The 17586-nt window shown below is 34.7% G+C and overlaps 1 protein-coding gene across 1 annotated transcript in view; it reads right to left on the bottom strand.

Annotated features, from left to right (window-relative positions):
- Positions 1 to 4646: 4646 nt before the first annotated feature.
- BTBD8 (BTB domain containing 8) overlaps positions 4647 to 17586 on the bottom strand; it is a 49022-nt gene continuing 36082 nt past the window's right edge. The window contains exons 13-18 of the mRNA XM_081322490.1: positions 15361 to 15422; positions 13572 to 14199; positions 12755 to 12845; positions 10382 to 10518; positions 6981 to 9296; positions 4647 to 5612 (exon numbers count right to left, since the gene is read on the bottom strand). Of these exons, the coding sequence (XP_081178616.1) occupies positions 5143 to 5612; positions 6981 to 9296; positions 10382 to 10518; positions 12755 to 12845; positions 13572 to 14199; positions 15361 to 15422 (3704 nt within the window). The 3' untranslated portion in view covers positions 4647 to 5142. The remainder of the gene's footprint in view (positions 5613 to 6980; positions 9297 to 10381; positions 10519 to 12754; positions 12846 to 13571; positions 14200 to 15360; positions 15423 to 17586) is intronic.

Here is a 17586-nt window from a genome sequence, read left to right as displayed (position 1 = left end):
AGTGAGGTAGGCTTTACAATCAAAATGGATGAAAACAGAATCCAAGGACGATGCAGTGTAAGGTCGGTTTTGTCTTTGACACAGGCAGTGGCTTAAATCTTTCTAATTCATTAATCCCTATTTATGCTTGAGGCAATTTTTCAAAATGGAGGTCAGATCATGACTGGAGTCCCTCCCATTTGGCTAAGAAGGGGGTGGAGATTGGATTGTTTTGGGGCCTCTATTTATATATATTCTGCCTTTATTATGTTTAAAAATCATGCAAGGCAGCAAACGTATCTAACACACCTTCTTCCTCCTATTTTCCTCACAACATCCACCCTCTGAGGTGCATTGGGCTGGGAGAGTATGATTGGCCCAAGGTCACGCAGCTGGATTTTATGATGAAGAAACCCAGCATGGCTGCCTATGCCTTGGGCTGAGTTTTTCACACTGCTGGTTCTTAACTCAATTAACAAGACTTCCTGATGGATTTCGTCTAATAAGATATGCCAGTGAAATGAGAGAAATAACTTACCACTTAGAAGACTATTTCAACGGGATTTGCAACCTGCTGACTAAGCCTGGAGGTTTTGGGGTTTTTTTTATGGTTTGCTAGCAGAAGAAAATTTGAGTGGATCACTGAAGATACTAAGTTAGGGTTTTTCACAGTGTGATCTGCATGAGATTTTGATAGGGTTTTATTGCAAACTAAGTCTCCCCCCCCTTTATAATAGCAATTATGATCTAAACAAACAAACTGAATTTAAGCAAACAATGCCTTTGTTAATTGTATGACTCGGGCTAGTCAGCAATTCTATCTACAGCGCACACAGAGGTACAGTGAAAAGGTGCAAAACTCATTTTTATACACAACAAAAGAGGGAGTTTATTAATAATGGTTGGAAAATAGTTGTATTAGTGATGGTTAATTATGACTAAATATAATTAAGTACAATAAAATTTGTCCTAGGCTAAACCATTGTTTTGGGAATGCGGCTCCCAGCATGCGTCTCAGTGACTAACCTTAGTTTGGAAATAGTTTTACTAACAGAAAGCACTTCCATTTGTGCAAAATTGGGCACAAGTGATGGCACCACAGTAAAGAGATACTGCTGGTAATTTCTAGGAAGAAGAAAAGTATTAAAGGTCTAATACAGGTTAGCATAAGTCACTGGGTGCCCCCATGAGGAAGTCTGGAAATCTGCCCAGAGACAGAGAAGAGTCTGCCTGAAGTTGAGGTAAGTGTATTCAACCAATCAGAACTGATGGTGTAATCTGATGAGATCTAAACCTACTGTGAGGATATGTAGGACACGCTTGCTTTAATCCCAAATATTAGTTCTTGACTTCTGTACAGAAAAAAAGTTCTTCATATCTTCCCACCCACCTCTGTATGATTATTGGCTAACTAACTCACACCAAGAGAAATGAACCACCCAGTTTTGGGCTGGGCCAACACAAGGACAATAATAATGATCCCTCAGTACTTCAGAAAAAAATGGAGGATTGGAGATGTTTGCAATATTTAATGAAGACTGCTGAATGTGAACCTGTGTAATGGGAGCAATGGCCTTGGGTGCAAAGAAATACTTTCTGATAGCATTAAAACACTATTGCAGGGGTATGAAAATTTAGCTACAAACCTCAATAGGCAAGAGTAAAGAGATGCAGAAAACTGTCTTTTTTAAGACATGATATTGGAAACTGGACAAAAGCTATATTTTCACCTACAAATATTGCGTCTCTACTATATGAAGTAAATTTGGTAAAAGTTTCCCATATAAGAAGTGATTGAGTAGTCACATTTGTATTATCGTAGTGTACCTTTCTTCATTTGTGGGTTTATAGATATTTTTTAGAAATATTCTTAGAAAAAGTAAAATTTCCATATTGTTTAAAAGAGAAACCTACCCAATTTTGTCATTAGGTGATCCACATTTCATAGATCTGTATAACGCTTTGTTCTTCTGCTTTTTATTTCAAAAATGAAAGAGTTGCTTAAATGCTTTCCATTTTGTGTTATCTCTAGATCTGTACCAAATATGTAGAAACTAATAATTTTTTAGGGCTCAGGCTTAGGAGTATTATTTTCTTCTCTACTCTCAAAGATTTAGCTTGGCTCCTCCATTTCTTTTCTAATTTTGTTTTTTTGTAATCAGTAAAAGGTTTTTTTTAAAAAAAAACACCTTAGAACCAATTGTAATACAAATGTTATGTATTGCTACTTTCTACAATGTTTAACTGTATTATACAACTACTATTTATATAGTAGTTGTGGAAAAAAATTAAAAATATTACAGTATAGAATATGAATGATCTTCATTCAAAACAGAAAAGCAAGCTCTGTAATGAGCAAGCTGAACTCCTTCTGGAAATAAAAAATCAACTCTTCCATGGCATAGAAATTATAATTTTGTTTTATTGATTGTAAATTAATCCTGAAATTTTAAACAATAGTTATTCATCTGGCATGTTTGACATATTTAAGTTTCTAAATCTTTTTTCCCTTTGTGTTGATATCTGCATTAATAAACAATTATTACTGCTTGTTTATTAATATTGACTAGTATATTTTACATCTTCTGCAATAATTTCAGGGTAGACTTTTCAAATAACAATACTCAATGTTTAAAAAGTACTGTGTATTCAAAATGTTTCTCACATTTTATCTCATCATCAATATAAGATTATCAGTATGCTGTAGTAGTTTATCTTTAATTAGTTTCCACTACATACAAGAATAAGATTTTTTGGATTTAGTCAAACCATATCAGTTGTGCAAAAGTGTTGAGTTGTCCAGGAACACCTAAATCAGATTTCTCTGACATGAAATTTTTGGAAATCTAATCCAAATTAATTAGCACCAGATTGGGGAAAGCAAAACTGAAGAGTTTAGAAAAATAATCTTGTTTTAGTGCTCAAAGCATTTATCCCTGTGCTACAATTATTTGTACTGGATGAAAATGTGGTAAAAGACATATTCAGTTGTCTCAGCCTCCATCTATTATTTGAAGTGGGAATAGTGAAGATTTAGATTTGGGAATTCAGTGAGTTAGATGAGGCTATATGAGTTGCTAGCCAGCTTTATAGCTGAGTGGTAGTTTAATTCTCCTATCTAGGTGGTATTCTCTAAGTGAGAATGAGTGGAGTATTGATTTGCAGAATTTAATTATGTATCTTGAGATGAAGTGGGGATCAATGGGATATTTATGGGTTGCATGTGTGTCACAAATATAGTCCTCTAGTTAAAAGTATTATCATCTGAGCTCACTTCAAAAACTTGCTTCAATATAATTGAGCAAGCAGCAGATAAACATTGCTTTGTTCCCTTCAGTATAAATCTATGATCCATCCTCTAAGAATAGCAGTATGAATGTGGCATGGTATCATCATACCAATTTGTGAACAATGCAACTTACACCTACACAATTCCACTTTTGATCACAGAAGGCAATGATCATAGAATTTTCATCTCTAAAGGCTAAAGATATTTGTTGGCATTGATGAAAAAAAAGAACCTACCAATTTTAAACTATGCTAATCTGTAGAATGAAGGAATAACACAATGCCTCTAAAGAACCTGACAATTAGGGGCAAGGGTTCTAATGCCTTATATGGTTCTGTGGGAACAAGTTAAGAATATTTCAAGAGAATGGAGTACATAAAACCTGTAAGATTATTTCATTATCTGCCTAGTTCATATTTCCTCCTATAATAACATTCAATTAGTCTGTAGTGTTCCAAATTTAGCTCTGTGTTTTTTGAAGTTCAGTTGAACTTAAAAATTTATGCATTCAAGATATGAAAAGGAAGGATGGTTTATAAATATCATTTTAGGTATTAATATTCACTTGTGATACAACTACTATATCAAGTTCCACAATGAAGATCACCTGCAGTTCTTTCTACAATTTCCTTCAAAAATATGAAGTTGGGATATTGTAGTTTACAATTCCTTCATTATAGCAATACAGGGAAGGCTAGCAGTTCTATAGGAATGGAAGAAACCAGTGGACCCATGGAGCATTCAACATATTGTTAAAGAAATAAACAGTTTTCCATACCAAGACTAGGATGCATCTAATCCCAAGCTATGCAGCACCAAGTACATCTCAGTGATATTCCAAAAGAAGTCCCTACAAAGTTTCCCCCCCCTGCTTTTTCTTGCAATAAGAAATTGGATTCAATTCTTGGACTCAAATTATTTTAGTTTAAGTAAAATGTTTCCCTCACTCAAGAATTAACATACATGCTGAAGGCAAAGTAACATTAAATCATCTTACAAATTAACTGCAAAAGAATTTGATTTTCAAATAAAAAAAATTCATCACAGAGGTTTAATGAAAAAAAAACTTTCAAAAAATCTGGTAGACATGTTGCTTTGTTTCTGCACTTGCTTGGATTAATTTCCTTGTAGCAGAGTTATCATTCTAGTCCAAGAGTGACATACATACATCCTATTTGAAAATTGCTAGTCACCTTCATTTTCTCCAAAAAGAGGAATTGTTAATTACTGTATGCTTTTTTACCAACACCACATTTTTCTTCTCTAAAAATAAGAATTATCATTCATTCCAATAATAGTTACGTGTAGCCTAATTTTTAAGCAATTTAAAAATTTATTGAAAGTTTTCAGAACAAAAAAGATACAAAAACAAGTCAGAGAAAACAAACCTACATGCTATTTATAAAGAAATTCAGAAACAGTTGCATCAAAAGTTTCCTGCAAATTCAAACATAAATACATATCTAGTATTTAAAATACTGTTGGCACACATCTTGACATAATCACTATGGATCTCTTATTTGAAGCTACTAAATGCAGAATGATACAAGAAAAAATTGGTAGCACGACTCTTTTTGCATTCCTATTTTAATTCATTGAACATCTAGGAAGGTATGACTTAGTGGTAAGTAAGGTTACACTAAGCCAAGATTTTTTTCCATACAGAATTCTTCCTAAGAAGTCAAGAAAAACAAACCAAAAATGGCTGCAAATGAAATATCCACTTAAATGATTTTACCTGCAAATAATGTTTTAATTAGAATTGGATCATTCATGCTTGACCGATATAATAGTTATCAGAAATATTGCAAAATATTTACTTGCAGAGGGAGGGAAAGAAAAAGAGAGAAGGAGTCCTGTATCAAACAGATACCTTAGTGATGGGTTTCCAGTTCAAGAATTGTCCACTCCCCATGTGGGGAAGAACAATCTTCTGAAGAAAAACTTGCCACTGTGATACTTGCTGAAGAATCATCCAGTGGAGATATTAGTTCAGTCCACTTACTGAAAGTGTCAAACTGTGCTTTACCCTGAGGTTGTGAAGTGTCTCGCGCCAGAAATAGTGTTTGGTTGATGAGATACTGTGCTAAGTTAAGGTCTTCGGGAACAGAAGTTTTGATGTCCAAGTTTGATTCCTGGTCAGATAACAATTGCCTGAGAAGAGTCCAGTCCTGTTCGGCAAACTGTTGATCTTCAAAATCCATATCTAGAAAATTCACTTCAGACTCCATGCTCTGCTCAAAAGCTTCTCCAACATCCATCTCATATATTGGAGATAGGGTTTTTGGAGGCCGATGCTCATACATGCAGGTTTGTGTCAATCTGTCACAATCATCTATGTCTCCTGAAATAATTCATAATACTACACATTGTAAAAATTGTACAAGTTTTGACTTTCTTTGTAGCGTGTGTGTACAGGTTACTTAATTCAGTGCAGTAGGACAATTACAACCAAATAAAGAAGTAAGAAGAAAATGTAACTGCATACAAAAGTTCACAAAAATTGTAGCTTTTAAGTTGTGTGTTTAAAAAATAAATGAAACAAAATATGGCTTATACATAAAGTTACCACTGGCAATTAACAATATACTGTACCTTCAGAATTAGAAAAAATTCTAATACAGAAAGAGGTAAGTTGTGTAAACCAACATTTAATGCACATGGATTTCTAAACCACTAAAGCTGCAACTTAAAATAGGAAGAAACAGAGTATAAAGAGGAAAGGGGAGGAACGAAAGAAAAGAGGAAAGGAAAGAGGAGATATGTTCACTGAGAACAATGACTTCAGCCAAGTCATCTTCAAAGGTGACCAAAAAAAATCTTTCCCCTGCTCCCATAAGCTTATACTTAAAGTAGTATACTGTACATGCAAAGGACAGCTGCAAGCAAGAACAAGCAAGCAAACAAAAATAAGAGTTACAACTTGATCAATTATATCATTCAGAACACAAATTGTTTTAAATGTTTTGATACACAGAAATTAAAAAAACATTCAGGTGCACTGTGTGTATTGGGATATCGAGCTGAATTACTGTTTTAAGAAACATAAAACTAGACAAGAAGTTACCTAACTATATGAAGCAAGCATACATTTAGATATATTTGTTGGTTTCTAAAGCATAATCTTTCTCTTTTTTTAAAAAAATGATCCCCTAGCTAGCATAATTTAAGAATGTCCTGAAAGTATTTCAGGGTGCAGACTAGCTTCCTCTGAAGTCAATGTTAAAGCCCCACTGATTACAACAGTACAAGACTAATCCCCAACTTTGTGCAAAACAGAAACTGTAGTAATCAATATATCTATTCAGCTTAACAATGCAGAACACTTTAAATTAACAAATTTATTGCACATCCCACTTTAATAGATTATATATATATATGTATGTATGTATGTATGTATATTTATGAATCATATAGTTTTTCAAACAAATGGATATATGAGCTGCTAATGTCCTTCTGGAAAAAAAATAGGCTCAAGAATAGAACCGCAGCCTGCTCTTTATTTTATCCAAGATAACATTACCAACTACCCACAGGAACTGCAAGTTAACAACATATTCTTGACTATTCAGAATATGAACTTCATAGGAGTCTGCATAAAATTCCTAAGGGATTTACTAGAATTTAAACTCAGTCCCAGCTATAACTCTAATATTCCATTAATACTTAATATTTCAAGGAATTTAATTTTTTTTTTATTTCTGTACATTACCTGCAAGTAAAGCAGTGTCAATGTATTCAGGGGATGCTGACTCTTTCATGTTACCTTCCTGAGCCAGGAAGTGACTCTTATAAGGATCTACAGGTTTTGCAGAGCTGTTCTTCTGTAAGTCAGCATTATCAAGTTGATGAAGATCCAAGTGGCAAGGTCTTCCTTGAGTTTTTGTGTCGTTATCTAAAAATTTATTGCACTGAAAGCCATTATTTCCTTCACCCTTAACTTCGGTGGAAGGTTGGCTTTGCCCTATTTTCTCAGCTTTCTCCATGCATGTTTGCTCTGTAACTGAAGTAACCAGAGTATCTTTTATGGTATGATCACTGTCCTGAGGATCTATAGAGGGCTTTTCATTTTTGTGCAACTTTTCTTTGTCATCTCCCTTACAATCCAGGAACCCATCCTCAATCTCCAATGAATATCTCGAGTAAAATGTTTTGCTCTGGTGCTCATGGGAAACGCTATCAAAGACCTCAGAAGGTGTTGCAGCATCCAGAGTGCATTGCAGAGGAGTATGAACCTCTGCACCATCATCGGATCCCAGCTCTTCACATTCGTCCACTGACAGTAATAGGGAGCGCTTAAAATTTTTAGTGGCAGAGAATTCTCGACTTTCAATATCGTTTTCTGTTGCATCATCGAATGCTAGATTCACTATCCCGTGGAACTGCTGAACAGGAACTTCTGATGGAGGCATTTTGTCTGCAGCATTTTCATTTTCAGACTTTTCCTCTTCTGTCTCGTCCGCTGAAGAAGAGATCTGATCGGCTTCTTGAGGAAATTGTATGGTGGCAAAATTAGTGCTACCACCAGCGGATCCACTTTGTCTTTCTCCACTCTGACGCAACCATGCGGTTTCAGGCTTTTTTCTAGGGATTTCCTCATCGCTCGTGGATATTACCCGGAAGATTTCAGAGCTTTCTTTTTTCATTTTTACTTCTATTCTTAGACTTGTGTCATACATTTTTAGTTCTTCAGGTGTACTTGTGTCACTACTGCTTCTGCCCAGGAAATCATGGCATAACATGGTACTGCATTTTGAAATTCCCCTTTCATTTGATCCCTCGTCATCCTGAGAACCGCCTGCGTCGTAGTCTTCTGATCTTGGCTTGATATCATCTGATGACGTGGTTGCACTACCAGTATCTGATTCAGGACTTTCTTTTGGATCAAGCACGCTGGAACTTATATTCCATTGATCGGCAAATGGAGCCTCTGAATTGTCATGGCTTTCTGGAGTTTCTGTAGCGTCAGTATCTTTAGACGAGCATTTTTCTGCAACTTGCTCTACGTAAGATTTTGACGCAGGCTCTGACTCCACCGTAGCCAACTGTGAGTCAGTCAAGGCAGACTTATCAGAAAGCTCGTCAGCACTTTCAGAATCTATCACAAAGGTTTGGGAAGTAGAGGATTTTTTCTCTTCATGTTCACAGTTGGAACCATCAGTGACAATTTTTGATAGCCTGTGCGATGGGCCATTCACCTGGCTAATATCCTTTTCAGGTTCTGAGTTATCAAAGTAGGCAAGAGGTGTTCCTTGTACTAAATGGTTCCCATTTTTTGTTAAAGTTTCTAAGAAACTCTGGCAAGCAACAGACTCTGGAAGTGTTTGGCATTTTCCCATTTCATTTAAAGTCCAATGGGTGGCATTTTGGTTAACGTTCCCATGTGCAAAACCCTCATGACATTTAGTAGGATGCAATTCAAGGGTACATTGCTCCATCTTTTCATTTACGGGAGATTTATCATCCTCATTTTTACGAATTTGTTTGGCTGCCTCATCGTGCTTCATTGACATGCTCAGCTCTGAAACCAAAGAAGCTTCCAATTCTCCCTTGCAACCTACTTCTTCAAGGGGAATATTTTCTCCCAAAATAGATATATCCTGCCTTTGTGATTCAGGTAAAGATGCCCCACTATCATTTTTGTCCTCTGGATTGAATTGGTGATTGCCACATGGTTGATCTTCCAAAGTAGGATTTTCAAGTTTAAGATCGGAATTCTTTTGCTCTTCCCCATGTATGATTTTTGGAAGTGATGATTCGGCTCTGGGAGACTTCTGGCCTGATGGAGGTTTTAGAACGCTAGCTGTTTTCTGTTTTTGTTCCTTACTGTTTGTCATTTCAGTCTTCTTTGAATGAGTTTGGGTTTTGGTTGTTACTATTTTTACAGTAGCTTTAACTGAGGTTGCTTGTGAAGATTTAGCTTTTTTCTTCAGTGAAGTTAGTGTCATATCTTGTGTTACACCATTCTCTTCAATCTGTTTTGGAGAAAGAGCAGCCTTAAGTGGATTTGACAAATCTCCTTGTAGACCTAAAAAGGCAACATATTAGACTTATGTTACATTCCATTTACTAAGGTTTATTATTAAGAAAACTCATATATATAAAAAAAAACCCAAAAAATTATCAGTGGGGGAAAACAGTAATATTTTATATTCTTCCTCCAAAAAGGGGGAAATGGAACAAAGACCAGGAAAAAAGGATGTTCAAACAGACAAAGCAAATCAGTATTTCATGTTCAAAAGAATTAGCAGGCACTAGGCCAAAATATAGGCATGATTAATAATTATCTTTTTTTGAGCAATATACACTATGCTTTATGAATCCTGACATAAAGATTGCAGTTGGAAAGCCACATTATATCAATGTGTTTGTAAGAATAAAAAAACAGACAGAGGGATATCAGAAGGTAAAATATGCCAGATGATGTCTGTAGCAATGGGAGCACCAGGGCTAAATCATCTTGCACCGCAATGGCAATGGCATTTCAGGGACAAAGGGAGGCTAGAATGCATTTAAGATAGCAGGATATTGGGAGCAGGTTCCTTGGGAATCCAGGAGAGAGGAAAAAATGGAATTTGCTTTGGCCCAGCATTCTTGATTGGATTCTCAAATAATCTTTCAAGAAACCAAACCACTGAACAGACGTTTGATATTAAATTACTAATTCAAATAGTACAGCTGTCACATTAAAATACATTTTTAAAAAATATGTAAAAATACATAATAGGTTTTATATTAAAATTTGCTGTTATTTATTGGCTGTGCACTTAACCTCCTTTGTGGTGAAATGTACATTGTTACAGACCTGAGAAAATACTTCTATGACTCTATCCATAATTACTATGCTTTGATGGATAGAATGCAGTTGTCACAGGAACTGCATTGTTAATTTTTAAAGAATATCCAATGCACCACATAGCCACAATCTCCCCAATTATTTTAACAGGTTCCAATACAATGGCTGCTACTTTGGAATGAATCCCTTTAGTCCTCAATGAGGTTTACGCACACAAACTATACATAACATTGTCCATTCAGTTGTTAAGACTCTTGTGTACAAAAATTCCCAAACAGAAAACTTAGTCAAATGATAGTTAGTCAACTTAAGTTTACCTTGATTTTTTGTAGCATTAGCTATATTTTTTGTCTTCTGCTGAGACACAGAACTGCCAGCTTCATTTCCCCTTTTCTTCACAACTGCTTGTGGTATGTGTTCATTGTTGCCTTTCCCAGTACATTTCTTTGTAACACTGAAATTAACAGACACTTTGTTTTATTTGCAAGTTTAAAGATTTTGAATAAAGCTGGGAAATTGTGGCCCACCAATTATTGCCAAACTATAGTCCCTAACATTCCTCATCAGTAGCTGTGCTACGCAGAACTGGAGTTCAGCAATATCTGGAGGACCACAGAGACTCTATCCACAGCTACAGTAGGATGCATAAACACATGAAATGGCTTACATGCTGTTTAAAAAAGTAGCTAACTTCTTTACAAACAAAATCAGAATCCCCAAACCCCCAACACAAAGTTTGTAGACATTCCAAACTGTCAATGACTAGATTTGCTTGGTTTTCCATATCTGAATATTATTAAAGCTCAAAAGATCTGTTTTATCATTATACAAGAAAGTCTACTCTAATTAGGGTAAGCATTTTGTCCAAAAGCCCCAGTAATGTGACTTCTGGAGGAGAAAATTGTGGACATAAGATGGCTCTGCATAAAGCAGAATTGACATCTACAGTGAAAACTGAAGTGATGGTGAGTAGACTGACTTTTCAAACCTCTCTGGATAAAAATGGGCATGGATCACTCCCAAGTACTTGAAACAGTTACTCCTTGCAAGAAGACTGCAGGACACGGGTCTCTGACAGATTTTAAGCACTGGGAGAGGATGGAATAGTCATATTGCTCAAATCTTGTTGGGCTCCTTTAAAAGGGCACTAGGTTCACATCCTTTTCTAATCATATTTGGAAATTGTTTATTAACTACTTTTCAGCTATTAAGAAACCTTTGGAAAGTCTTAAAACACCGGCTGAGTATGCCTTCAAACCTTAATGAAAAGAATTTTTAACTATGAGGTTATTTTTAAAAAAAATAAACAGCAGAAAGTTTATTAAGACTTGGATCTTAAAAAGTTATAAAAAGAATCCAGATACATTTGAAATAAGATTTTTGATTTAATTATAAAGATAACTTGGTTTGAATTTTTTTTCTAGGACATAAAACAAATGAACAATTTTAAAAGTTGGACAGTAAAGGAAACAAATATTTTATTAAAGAATATCTAAACCTGATAAATATCAACAAAATGATATAAAATATTATAACACAGGAAATACTGAAGGAACATTTTGAAAAATGGAATCAGGCATTAATATCTATAATGTCTATAATGATGTTTGCTTCTGTGAATAGACTGTGTCCAAAAGACTCTGCGGAAGAAATTGCAGAAGATAAACACATTTTATCTGAAAAAACAGAGATGAAATTGACACTGAAAGAGTCAACTTTTAGAGACAATTACCGACTATAGGAATTACATGGAAAAATATTTTCATTGGATGGTAGACAAATTGGTTGATGCTTTAAAAATCAAAAGGAAATTATAAATAATAAACCAAACATCCTCTGGATAACTCTTTTATACTGGATTTACAAAAGAGCTTATTAAATGGATGAATCTTGTGAGAAGGGATAAAAATGAAAATAAAAAAATCAAGCTTTTTTTTAAGTTTCTATTAGTTTGATTATTGTAATTATAATCTTAAAACATGGACTGGGATAAGATCCTATCTCTTCCCCCTGTGTATCTTGCTCCCTTCCTCCCCCATCTTTGCCATGTTTAAACCAAATTTAATGTTACTATTTATTATTGTAATGTTTTGTATTGGTGTTATATTGATTTTAAGCTGCCTAGAGTCATGTATAGGTGAGATAGGCAGCATATAAGTTTAATAAATAATAAGTAATTTAGAAAATTAAAGAAAAAGCCCTAGTAATGTAAGTTTCCAGACACTGAAGAAGCATTTACTTTTATTCAAGCTAAAGTAAATGATACCCACCCACCTGAAATTATCCCAAGGCAATATGATAAAGTCAAGGACACAACAATGAAGTTGGGTTGTTAATGTATGTGGAATGAAATGTCCAAGAATGATAGCCGTGAATTCCCTGTGTAACTGGGAGCATTTTTTAAGACCAAATGGCTGACTAAATTTTGAGAGAGCTCAGCAACCTTTAGTTTTTAAAAAAATAATAAATAAGAAAGCAGTGCATAAATCTGCATTTAAGGATATAGCCATTGATTTTGTGTTCTGGCTATATGTAAACAGAGTTACCATTTTTTTTAGTTACAACATGACTGAAACACAAAGTTTGGAATCAAATACATGTTTCTACTAGGCAAACTTGATGAGTTTATTTTCAGTAGAGATTTAAAATCCTAGCACATGAAAAATCTAATAATGTCCTTGTTAACGCACCTGTTTGTTGGACTATTAGCCTCAAGGTCATTAACATGTTTTTTGGAAAGGGCTCCATTAGTCATCTTCGTACCAGATTTTGTTTTCAAAGCTATACAATAAAATAATAAAAAACAGAATACAAAAAGCAATGAGCATTTGCTAAAAGTGTATGTGTGTGTATGTGTGCAAGAGAGTTTGTATGTGTACAGACTTATTTAATAAAAATATGGGCATCCATGTCAAAATATGGGACTCTAGACCATATAAATCTTGTATAAATATATGTATAAACAAGCTTTAACCCTTTTCCTGTTCATATTACAAACACTGATTATCCGAAAATCCTTCAAGCATTGAAATTGTTGGGGGCAATAAGCTGACAATGCCGCTTGGGGGGGGGGGCGAAAGCCCTAATAAGCAGGCATATACATAGAATGAAGGCTATTGCTAAGCACATTGTGCTTTAGATTGTAAGCCGCCCTGAGTCTTTGGAGAAGGGCGGGATATAAATGGGATTAAATAAATAAATTGTTCCTATTCAATCATCTCTAATACTCACATTGTTCATCTGACTGACATACAAAGAAAAAAGGGAAAAATATTCTAACTCTAATCAAAAGTATATTCATGCAGCTTCCAATATGTTGGAGAGATTTCCCTAAGAGCCCATCTATATTTGCTACTGCCATTTTATTTTAAAATTGTGAATTAAACATATAAAAAAGAATGGGCATAATTAATACCTCTTTGTACTGTAATAAAAAAAGAAAACATTTTAAGATCATTTCAGTGTGGGAACTCTGCAGCAAATCAAAAGGGACTCTCTGATTATTACCTGGCTGCTTTTTGCTCTCATCTGTTTTTTCCTCTTTGGGGTCATCTTTTTCCATGGACATCCGCAGATCTGGACTTGAATTGGTTGATTTGCTTAGAGTATCTGTGCTCATGAGAGAAGGAGATTCCTTTCCAACCGCCTTTTTCACAGGTTTTGCTTTAATTTGTACATTTGAGATTCCTGGGAATACTTTGGGCCGGGCCCCTGTTGTTTTACCTTCTTGGTTTTTTGACATTTTGCTGCTTCCTGCATTTCTGTGCCCGCTAGAGGGTAATGGCCGGTCAGACTCTTGTTTGACCAACAATGTTTCATTCTTAGCATTTCCATTATTTTCAGCTTTGGGCTTTATAACAGCTCTAGCCTTTGGTGAAGGCATTTTCTCTCCTATTTTGGATTCCTTCATTAGCTTACAAACTGCTTTTTTACTGTCTTTCCCCTTTAAATCATCATGCTTCAAAGCTTTATTATTGCTATTTCGATTGGTAGCTGAGGTGTGTCCAGATGCTCCTAACGCATCAGATTTCATTTTATCCTGATTAGCAGAGGAATCACTGCAAGAGTTTTCCTTTTTACTTGCTTCCAAAGGAGTCTGTTTTAGACCACAAGTACCACCAAAGCATCGGTTTAACTGAAGGAGAATGGAGGAGATAAATATAATAAATGATCAAAAGTGTGGGAGGATCACTGTTACTCACAGTAAAAAATTCATTTATACATTTCAGCATGAATGTTAATCACAGTATGTTCTTAATTTTTGAAAAATTGTTTTGCTTTAATATGCAATGTATTTTTTGCAACAATTTACAATATATAATACTATATACTATCATTTATATTAAAATTCATTCAGCCCAATGTTAAAATAAACTTTGACTACAAAAATACAACTAGTCACTCTTTCCATTAGAGTTCTCAGTAGAGAACTGGTTCATAAACAAAAAGTAAATCCAGATCAAGAATTCTGTATTTAAATCTGGAGTCTGTCTCCTATGTTCAAAAGGAAGAACATGGGGTCCTCTGAATGCTGTTGAATTACAGATTCCAGCAGTTCCAGTTAGCCTGTCTAATGATTAAAGATTATGAGAGACGCTGTTCAACCATATCTGGAAGATACAAATTCTCCGTCCCTGCTAGAAGAAACTATAAAATAATTCCATGTCTAAAATGCAAAAGACCACTGAAGGGATTACTACTGCACTATCAAGATGAATGTTTTTGAAAGGAACAGATGGAATCCCCCCCACACACACCTCAAAATAAAGCACCAGCATCAGATCACCCTAATTTCCCAAATATTAACTGTTCTAAGTTAAATGATTATCAAATGCAACCAAATACATAGATGGGTATATTTCTCTCCTCAAGGACATATTGAGCTAGATTCTCTTTCAAGAATATCTCTCAAAAGATGGATGACATCACAGGTAGGTAATGGCATGAATGAAGGGGATAAGCTCCATATGCTAGCTAGTATAGCATTTGCTCTGCAACTGAGAAAGTAGGTTTTTACACAGCAGTAGCCTGGAGATGCAGGAAAAGAGATCCAATAAATTACTGCTGTCTGATATTATTATGAGGTTGAATCTCAATGTGTTGTGAAGAAACCTTACTCTCCGCAAGGAAGTCAATAGATGGTTATTTGCTTGTTAAAGTTACTCAATAATTATATGAGTCTCAAAGCCATGCTCAACTCCCCAAATAAATCACATATTGTATTTGAAAAACATATACAAATGCTTGTATACAGAAATATGAATATCTTGTGAAATATGAGTGTTGTTTTTTTTACCTGAGAACTACTGAATATGGGCTTTTTGGTAGGTCTTCTGTCATCTCCTTTGTCAACAGCAGCTGTATAAGAAAAGAACACCTTTTTTAAAGATATATTTAGAGAAACGTAATGGAGAAAAACACAGCTTTAAGAATATTATTCTTCAGCAGAACCATTAGGATTAGGCAGCCCCTGAAGAGCATATACACTTTTTAAAGTGCAAATTAATACGAAACAAGTCATACCAAACCTGAAGAACACAACAATAAGAGTAACGAACATCATCAAATGATAACATCTGCCTATCCAGGTTCTTGGAAAGGACTTGGAAAGGAGGTGGATAAAAATGCCAAATCCAGTGCAACAAATAATGAATAATTATATTATTTTATAATTATTTTGAAATAATTTATAAAGAAAGCAAAAAATCCTAGTTAGTAGACATTGCAGTATCTGGGGACAACAGAATAGAAGAGAAAGAACTGGAGAACATCACAACATAGAAAAATAATCATAAAATAGAATAGGAAAAAAACAAGGATAGTATCAATAGTAATAGGTGCCTTGGGTGCAATTCCAAAACACCTGGAATACCACTTGAACACTGTCTTTGTTTGACATTGACAAAATCACCATCAGTCAATTGTAAAAGGCAGCTTTACTTGGAACAACTTATATCCTGTGACAATACCTCTAACACCTTCAAATAAATTCTGCCTATCCCAAATCCTTGTGAAGGATTGAACAGGTGGATAAAAATGCCAGTCTAAACGTCTGGATTATTGTCCAACCAACCATAATAATAATTGTTTTATTTTTACATCTTTAAATAATGTATATCCCTACTCTTTCCACATACAAACCTTATTGCATGTTACCAACTTACCTCATGTTATTAAAACAGAATTCTTTCCTCTCATATTGATATGGAAATATGTAATAAAATTATGTTTTTAAGCATAACTGAAAATGAAATACTTCTGGTAAGCAAGATCAGTCTTCAGTCAGTTAGTAATAATCTATGAAATTTTCAAATGGAAATGGATTGAAAACTCTCTGAGAAGGCAACCAAAATCAGAACTGATCAGAACTGGTGAAGCTTCTTGGATGAGAAGCAAAATGTTTTCTTCTTCCTCATCAAAGGAAAAATAGTCCAGTTGCCTTTTGAAAAAAAAAGTGCCTTTAAGACAACTATTAACTGGATGACTGAGAATCTCCATAGACATTCACCCAAATTATATTCCTGCAATGCTACAGTTTATGTAACCCATACTAGAAAAATGCAGACTGAGGAATACACTTTACATGTAACATCCTTTGCGAAAATCCAATCTTTATCTATCCCGAAGAATTCTACAAAGCATGCAGTTCTACCAATCTATCTAACATTGCCTGCAGCTATTATTTATATATTTTATGAATACTGTACAAAACCTGTAAGAGTCAGTTGAATTCTCACCCTGCAGTGAACCTCTGATTTCGTAAGGGAAGGCATGAGGCTGAAAATGGCACCTGGGTGGCTTTTTTATTTTCTTAAGGGAATAAGAGTGTACGTTGCATATGCTGCATAAAATATAAATTAAAAAAACATGTTCCAGTGGGAATCAATATCATGCAGCAAGTAGTGTTGGAGGCAGCATTTAAGCTTCCCAGTCTAATCTTTTTTTTTGTAATATATTGGCACTGAAAAGGAATGAAGTAATCCTTAAATGGTATATTTTAAAATTGCACGCTTCTTTAAAAGTTTATGTAGCCATTCGAATAGCTCACACAGATAAATAGCTGCTGCTCTGATCATACAAGACAGGCATGCAATTACAGAAAACGGAATATTTTTTATTTCTCTGGATACTGTAATCAACATGCAGTAATTAATGTTATAGACTCTTTAAAGCAACAAATCAACTGGATAGCTATCACAGCTGCAGTTTGGGTTTCCCAAATTTACCATAGTACACTCTGATTATTCGTATCAGGGGAAAATAGGAATTGTAGTCTAAATTTAGGCATGGGTTTATATTTTTACATTAGAAAGCATTATTTAGAATGACATCATCTAACAACCCAATAAAATTTCATTTTTGGACATGACTGATCTGACTTTGATTTCCAGAAAAAAAAAAGCTTAATACACAAAGCTCATAAATAACACTTTACAATACAGGATATTGCGATACAAAACCACAAAAAATGCTTCATTTATATTATACTGGCATTTATGTTTTGCTACTGAAATAGGCTATA

This window comes from Vipera berus (assembly GCF_964194415.1).
Source record: "Vipera berus genome assembly, chromosome: 3".
NCBI classification, from domain to species: Eukaryota; Metazoa; Chordata; class Lepidosauria; order Squamata; family Viperidae; genus Vipera; species Vipera berus.
This window is presented reverse-complemented; position numbering and strand designations above follow the sequence as displayed.